Below are 9,111 nucleotides of genomic sequence, written 5' to 3' on the forward strand. Positions count from 1 at the left end.
CCGAACTAATCCAACGATCCCGCTAGCTATGTAAAATATATCGCACCACTGCCGCCCTTCACCCCCGCACGTGTACATAGTCACTACTTACTACGTATTTTCTTAGCTTAGTTTTGCATGCAACGTGTGCTAAGCTAAGTTAGCTAGCTACGTTCGTGGTGTGGCCTGTGCTTGGATCGAACATTTAGTAGCAGTAGAGCGTCTTGCGAAAGACATTATCCAGAGCAGTACTGCCACTTTACCTACTTCTACCGCCAAGCAGTAATGTCAGCATTACTGTGTTCCGGTTTTGAAGGGTAAGGGTGCTGGTGAAATTACAGCCACATGGGACTTGTCAACTTATGTCTTAGGGTGCAGCGGCAGTGCCCCTCAGATCTATGCGATTTAAAGCTCTGAGTGGCACTGTAACAGTAGACAGGCGTGTAGTTTACCATGGGGCATACGACTTCTTCCTCCCGTCACTTGATATTATAAAAAAAAACATTTTTCCAGCTTAAGGCATTTAATATTAAAAATACAAGGTGCCTCGAATTATGTATCCGGGAATATATTTTGATTTAAACTTCAATTTATAATTATGATGGATAAAACCGTCAACTGAATGGTGGCGGAGAATGCTGCAGCGAGATGGATAGATGACATCGCTTAAGTCGCAAGATACAAATAGTTGAGGCTAGCGCATGATAGTGGCGGACGGCACAAATTACGGAAGGTCACCCAGCGGGTGAACTCCGGTCTATGATGGTGATTTCTGATTACATTAGCATAGTATAATAGTAAAACAAATAGTCCAACGCCTGTTCAGTGCGTTAATGCCTACATGTGATTCAGAACGTAGGGTTGTCACATTACTTATACACGGTACTTACATACTGATATTTTTACACCAGGATCGTGGATTGGTATATCGATATGAGTATGATTATGAAAGAGAAATTAAATGCTGAACAATTCTGAATTTGAGCTAGTCCTGTTCAAACAACAGACAGTCCCATATCTTTCTACACAAGTTTTGTTTAGAGTGCCCCTTCCTATGAACATCTTGATTATGCGGGAAGGACACTATGACCAGTGCGAGCGGACCCGCACAGGGACCAGGGTCAGGTTCTAACCGCGGATCAGCACGTTTGCATGGACTTCATCCGGTTCTCTGTAAGGTGAGCAGCCTCGGGTGCACGTACAGCACCCTCCTGTTTTCCAGATAGGTACCGGAGTTGTATGCACGCTCACTTCCCGTCGCGCTCCACACGACTAACGGTTGCCACCGCTGAACCGCAGACTCTAATTCGACTACCAAATCTCCTCATTGGTGGCAGAGCTGTAAGGCACGCTCACTTCCCGACGCCGAATGAACGGCATCTCTCCAGTTCCCAAGTTCCTTTGCGGCCGGAGGATGCGGAGGGACCGGAAGACGTCTAGCTCATCCTCTACTAGCTTGTCCGGACTTAGCCACTGAATTAAAGAACAACACACGTGCCCCAAGCGTCTCATCGCCTCGGGCCCTCAACTAAACCGCTAATGGTCACACACCACCGGGGCAGCCGAACGTGTTCGTCCATGCAGTTAACCACATGGCTCGGCGAGTCCATACCCAAGTGCAGGTCCGCCAGAGACGCCTGTGAAGGCGTATAAGTGGCGGAATACTTAGCCCGGACGCCCGCCGTAGCCTGGTCTTGCCGTCGGGCCCGTAGTCTCTCCAAAGAACGTAGGGGCACTGCCACTGCGCCCGTCACCCCGAGACATAAGTTGACAAGTCCCATGTGCCTGTAATTTTACCAGCACTCTTACTGTACCAAACCAGAAGTCAATAATTTACACACTACTGCTTGGCGGCAGAAATAGTTAAGGTGGCAGTACTTCCCCGGACGAACTCTTTCACAAAGAGCCCTACCGCTCGCGCTGCTAAAATTATTATTACAAATTTATCATCATTTTTAAAAGAAAAGCTATTTATTATAAATAAAGCATAACGTTAAAAATAAAGGAAACAAGACACATACTATATGCGCTAATACTCAGACCTTTAGTTCACGTCGTTGAAAGCTCTCTCACACAAGACGGAGACCTTCTTCCACAAAAGAATAAGCTTAGCCACGCAAAGGGAAAACGTCACGCGTGTCCACACTCCTTGGCACGATGCTTTAGGGCGCGGCTCTCGGAGAAATATCATTATTTTTTAAATTGAAGTCGTTGAAAATATTTTGTTTTATTTATAGGTATTCATTTAATTCACAATAAAAATAAGTAGAAAGCTATAGGTAACGTTCATTCATGATTCATGATTCAGGCGACATGATCCGAAACAAATATTACAATTAGTACGAAACTGTGACAAAACTATTGCGCAGGAGTTGGTCGGGCGAGAAACCAACGCGAACGCGACAAAAGGCAAACTTTGCCTTTCTCAACGGATTTACTGTAAGGCTTGTAACTGGGGCAATTACAATGTAATTAAACTCTACTTGTGAAGTACAGTCGGAGACATAGTACTTTCGATGTTATATGTATAATTATCACCTAAGTGTACATGAAAAATTATCGATTGTTTCAACTCACTATGTCCCACTGCTGGACATGGATCTCGTTTGCGGATACGGTTTTATTCATTTATTTATTGGCACAACTACAGAATACAAACCAATATTGATAGATTAGACACATGAGAGAGAGATCCATTAACTATTGCGCACAGCATTATCATATTATTCAACACAGCAGAAAAAAATATTAAACAAAGACAATACAATACATGATCAACTTAAATTATAAGTTAAATTTTCGGCCTTATCTCAGTTTAAATAAATACTCGTATTATTAACTTGAAAAGTACAATTAACACAATTACGTACATAAATAAAATAATATTTTAACAAAACATCCCATGTGCCTGTAATTTCACCAGCACCCTTACCTAACTTTCAAACCGCACCGAAGTAATAGCAGTAATAGCAGTAGCAAGTAGCGAAGTAATAGCAGTACTTTCCTGTACGAAATCTCTTTTACAAGGAGCGCTACTGCTGCTAAATGATCATAAATATAATAAAAATAAATAATGAACTATTAATAAATTATTGTAGTTTGAAATTAAACTATTTTTCCGGATTTAAATCGCGTTTATTTGTTTCTTCAAACAAACCGACGTTTCGGGCCCTTTATAGGTGCCATGGTTACGGTTGACTGTGACCATGAGACCTGACAGGACTCTAGCCAGGACTGGCAGCTGTAAAGGTGCCTAACTGGATGACGAAATATTTTCATAGATTTCTCATAGATGGCACTACAGCTAAAAATTCGTTAACAACCAGATACAGAGACACGACAACAAGCACATAGAAAAATTCGTGAGATCCGCTGGTTCGTTCCGTGGCTTACTTGGTATAGCGTCTGGCACGGTATGCTAGAAGACGTCGGTTCGAATCCGTATTCATAATTCTAACAACCTGACTTAAATCGTTCGAAAGACAGTCTGTGGCGTTCGCTGCGATTGTTGTGTCTATGTTTGGTTGGAAAAAAAAACCACGAAAACTTCAGAATGCTGGTTCGTGATTTTGTTGCAGGGCGTAAACGACTGAAATAAGTATTCTTTTTTTCGCACTCGAAGTGAAAAGTAAAGTTTTCACCTCAAGACTAAAAGACAATATAAACTCTCACTAAAGATCGGGTGGCTAACCACCTCAAGTAATAGATATGCGTCGTCTTAGTCCCTAGATAAAAAAAAAATATACCATTTGATGTGACTTCCTTACTGCATCATTAGTGAAGGACGCTTTAAGAAATTTTTTAAGTCAATTTGATCTTTAATTACTTCGCATAAATAAAAATTTCAACCAAAAAGCTGGAATTCCTTTAGACTCTCGGAACCAAAAGATCGAGAAAGAGGTCAGGTGTCTCTTGCTTTTATTACCTTAGAATAATAACGCATAGAATGATAGTTTCATATCAAACGAACTGTCACAAGTGAGGCAAAAATCCAATTTCATGCAGGCTAGTTTTAGTAGTAGGTTAATTTTCGGTTTTAGTAAATATTTCTATAAAAATACAAGTTGAAACGCGTTACTTCCTTGTGGAATGTGATGTTAGTATCTATTTTATGTTTGTCTGACGTATTTTTACACTCATTTACCGCACATTTCGTCATTTTTAGCTAAAATTCTTGATCTGTTCGCGGTGCAAGGTGACCTTGAGCACTGAAGACCCGCCCGCTCGTGTAGCCCTTTGGGCGCGCTTCAATTTGCCTCACTTAGCGTGTGCGGACTAGGTTTCTATGCGTTATTATTCTAAGTTTATTACATCAAAAGCGATTCATACACTTAGGAAATGAATCTATTTTTCCAGATTTAAATCACGTATATTTGTTTTTTCAAACAAACCGACGTTTCGGGCCCTTTACAGGTCCCATGATCACATTTGACCCAATATAAGCGACAAACTAATATGCGCGATTTAAATCCGGAAAAATTGTTTCATTTCCTATGTGTAACAATCGCGAAAACCTAAGAACTTGATTCATACACTTTTTCAGATTACCCTCGGTTAATTTTTCATTTAATTTCCACGTCTTGCGTGTTGGAGTGTACGTGGATAGTTCTCATGTCCCACAAAGGACCAAAGCGAAACGGGTCGCAGCCAAGAATGTTGACAAAGTAATTAGCAAGTTACACAAATGCCTGTTCCGGTTCTTGACATGAGATTTGAAATATTCGGATGTGGTTTCCACCATGCAGTCTATTCTTGTTAATATTTCACCATAACTTACTGCGGTAATGCCATTGTTATTGTTGTTTCAGATCCTTGGAGAGAAAAATCAAAAATTTCTTTAATTGCATTCCAAAGACTATAATGAAACAAGTCTAAACAATATTATTAAAAAAGCTGCAAAAACAATATAAAAAAGAATGAACTCCCTGAGTGAGGGGGAGCCTCACTATTTTGATTTTTTTATAGCCTTTGACATTCCCGCAATCAAGACGAATCTAATAACACCTCATATGTCAAAATCAATCAAGCCACTTAAACTTTTCCAACCAAACAGATACAACAAACGCAACAAAACGCCACGATTAGCGGTCTTTGCCAATCCTGAGCCTCGTTCGAACGATTTAAGTGCTACGTCGCGTCACTAAAATTATCCATACACAAACGCGGGAAAATAACATGGCGCCATCGACTATGCGAAAAAGGCTCGGAACTAAAACCGAGCGTGCAATGCAATGCAATGCAAATGATCCACATACAAGCACATTTTTATCAAATTTCGGCAGCGCAGTGATCTCTGTGGAACTGTAGGTTTATTTACTTTGATGAATGGAGGTCAAATGCGCACTTACATTTCATTGAAAAAATATATTATAATGTTTAATTATGTTTTCACCTCACTAGCTCGGAAAGACATTCTTTCTCATTAGAGATTCGCTCAAACTTTATCTCGACTGATATTAGAATTGAGGTCCAATCAAATTGTTTTGTTTTTCAGAGATGTTCGAAATTTGAATGTAATAATAACATCGAATTTGATGCTGTTATGAAGCAATAATAACATTTTCAATTCGCTCTGGACCTTTTGGAGGGAAAAGTGTCGTTTTTATTTTGACTTTCAATTATTTTGTGAAATCTAGTTTAAAGTGGAATAGGATAGTGCTATTGTGCCTTAATCGAAGATTTAATCGCGAAATTATATGAATCTCGAACTAAAATACCCGTATCGGCCCGTTCTAAGGAATCCCGAGTAAAACCAAGCACGCCGCCTCAAATTGCCTACCCTCTTTGTTGCGGCCATATTTACAGAAACATAATTAAACGAAGACATAGCTTAAAGGACTTGTATCCAAGCCAAAATTATTAAAAAAAAAAATTTTCATTACAAATCTGCGTGCAAAAGCTTTTTTGCACGCTATGGAAAATGTTTTTGAAATTCGAACTTGACGATGTACTGTCGTACCCCTAACTTTTTCTTTCGATGAAAAAAAAGATAATGACACGTTCAACTACGCGATTTGTCGTAGATTACTTAGTTAGATAATATAAATACGTGGGTATATTTTATACTTATCATTGTTGACATTAAATTGACAATGATGACTAATTGTGAAAATTAAATTAATTTAATTCGTCGAGGAACTAAAATAATTTCAATAATCACTTAAACAACCAAAATAAAAGTACAAGCAAGGATAAAAATTGATGAGGTGTAAATTCAGAACGCATCCGAAGATTAACTTTTTCTTTTAATTAAAAAAACTGATGTTTTAAAGTTCAACTGTTTTTCTTTCATCTACCATTTCCCTCGCTATAGTGAGGTGAAAAGTTGTGTATTTCGCTCGGCAGCAAAGTTGTTTTGCGTCTCGTGCCTTGAAACCCTCGCTACGCTCAGGAACTTATTTTTTTAACCACTCTCTTCACTCGTAATCAATCTTAGCTTCCTTCGCTTGCTCGGGTTGCAATACAAGCACTTGCGTCAAACAACAACTTTGCAGCCTTGCATAACAAATAACTATTGTTTTTTTTTGTTTTTGTGATTATTTTTATGTGTTATTTTAATTGTAATTATATTGTTTCATTTATTGAACTTTTATCTTTTGGCACATAGTAGAGCAAGAACTGACAGTTTTTCAAGGGAAATTACAGACCCATATCTCTTGCTACTGTGATAGTCAAGTATTTGATAGTGTGCTTGACCGTCGTCTTGGTGAACACACCAGGCTACACGATGCCCAGTTTGGCTTCCGGGCGGATTTGTCCACTGAGAGTGCAATATTGGCTTTCAAGCACACTGTCAAATACTACCTAGATCGAAAGACCCCCGTGTACGCTTGTTTCCTGGACCTCTCTAAAGCTTTTGACCTTGTGTCGTACGATGTACTGTGGGAAAAGCTCGAGAGGGCTGTCCCTGCCGAACTGGTTAGTATTTTGTCGTATTGGTACCAAAATCAGACGAATAATGTAAAATGGGCCAATGTATTATCTGATCAATATAGACTCAAGTGCGGGGTGAGGCAGGGGTTTAACCTCTCCAAGACTTTTTAATATTTATGTAGACCAGCTAATCAGGGCGCTTAGCGGCACCTATGTCGGATGCCACATAGAGCATGTATGCTTTAATATAATAATATAAGTTACGCCGATGACATGGTGCTGCTGGGGCCCAAGGTTGGCAGTTTGCGTAAATTAGTGGCTATTTGTGAGGCTTATGCTGAAAAACATGGTCTGAAGTACAGCTCCAAAAAGAGTGAGCTAGTGGTATATAAAGGCAGAAACAGACCTCCTGTTTACCTCAATGGTTCGCTATTGCAAAGAGTTGCGCAGTTTAGGTACCTTGGGCACATTGTGAACGAAGACCTGAAAGATGACTGCGATATAGAAAGGGAACGCAGGGCGCTGTCAGTAAGGGGGAATATGCTGGCTCGGAGATTTGCTGGTTGTTCACTTGATGTCAAGGTCACGCTTTTGAAGGTATATTGCCAAACGTTCTACACCAGCAGTCTATGGACTAGTTATACTCAAAGATCGTATAGCGCCCTGCGCATATTGTATAACAACATGTTCCGGTTGATGGTGGGGCTTCCTCGTCACTGCAATGCATCAGGTATGTTTGCTGCTGCGCACACAGACGACTTTTTTTTTGCCTCATTAATACGCAGAGTGCGGGGAAGCGCCAACAGTCTCCTGCAAGTTGTCGCGGGAAGGCTGTACAGTGCTATGCTAGGCAGGTTCAACGAGCTGCACGCTACACGTGCGCATCGGTGACCGAGCCGACAGTAGTGTATCTGCTGTTCATTATTATTACTACACTAACAAAGTTATTAAGGGTTTTGTTTACTAACAATCTATGGACCATTTAGTTGTCTGAGAATAAAGATATTTTATTTTATTTTTATTTATTTAGTTTATTTAAGTCACTCGAGGTAAATTAAAAAACCAGGTAAGTACTTTTTACCCCCTAGGAATACACTTTTCTCCCGCTACGTAAGGCTATATTGATATACTTTTAGAGTATGAAAAGTGAAAATGTTATTTTTGTAAATAAAAGTATATTATTAATATATTATTATTATTTGTAACTACAGAAGAGAATTCTGCAGAGGTTAGCTCTCGCGGCGGTAGTCGAAAAAAGATACAATTTGATCTCTTATGCTGCTTATTAGTTTTATGTAGTTTGATTTTAACAACTAGTTGCTAAATGTTGTATTAAAACGATTAATTAAAGTTTTCGTTTCGGTCTCAGACACGTATAAAACTTTACCACTTTTGGACACAGCGTATTTTATACGCGCCGTAATCTGCGCGTAACATGCCGCGCTGACGCGCTGTAGTGAATCGATTCAAACGCACGCAATCATCGCGTTACAAGCAAGAAGCCTATATAGAATTTCATGTAGTTGCTTCATTTCAAAAATTAACTGAAATTACAAACAAAACTAAAATTAACTCTATCTCTTATCAAAATGCGCGATACGTACGCGCGTTTACATCACGTCTACGGCGCGTATACACGCGTCGCGTCAATATTGCCGCCTGTAACTCCTCCTTATACATTCTAAGATCGCAGTTCTTCCTAAACTGTGTCGGGCGTGAATACAAGTTGCGGCAATAAATCTCAGGCAAGTTCTCATTGGGAATGTTCCCCGTCGCACTTTCACGATGTGTTCATATGAAGCCATTGAAGTGGGGTACGTTAATATGACATTTTGAGATTGCTTTAAGGTTGCTTGCTTTCTTCTGACAAAGATTAAGCTTTTGGTTTAAAGTTATGTCAGTTCATTACATTGACATACAATTAATTATATGGACGCGCTAAAAAGTGTCCGAACTTAGAGGGCGTTAAAATCGTATACAGAGCGTCATTCACGCTTTAGTCTTCGTTTGTTCGACTGACAGCGAAGCAAGCAAAATTAGACAGTACTGCGATGACATTACAATTTAAATTCAACGTTTTAGCTTTTTCATATTCCTTTACATGTCACTACGTTTAAATTGGTTGACTTGGGACATTTTTTTCGTGGTTTTTGTATTAGGCCCGTCGTTCATTTATTTGTAAGTCAATGGTTCATTATGACAATTGTCACTTACATGAGCACCAAATGTAATCAATAAATTAAAGATATTCCAGTCAAA

At 39.5% G+C, this 9,111-nt stretch overlaps 1 protein-coding gene across 1 annotated transcript; it reads left to right on the plus strand.

The window, feature by feature from the left end:
- Positions 1-7,125: 7,125 nt before the first annotated feature.
- LOC113229717 lies at positions 7,126-7,449 on the plus strand (the record flags this gene model as incomplete). Its single annotated transcript, XM_026463402.1, has 1 exon — positions 7,126-7,449. A coding segment is annotated over exon 1 (324 nt), but the record flags the coding sequence as incomplete, so codon positions are not given.
- Between the last annotated feature and the right edge of the window lie 1,662 nt (positions 7,450-9,111).

This window comes from Hyposmocoma kahamanoa, unplaced genomic scaffold, assembly GCF_003589595.1.
Source record: "Hyposmocoma kahamanoa isolate Upper Pololo Valley unplaced genomic scaffold, ASM358959v1 100200, whole genome shotgun sequence".
Lineage (NCBI taxonomy): Eukaryota > Metazoa > Arthropoda > Insecta > Lepidoptera > Cosmopterigidae > Hyposmocoma > Hyposmocoma kahamanoa.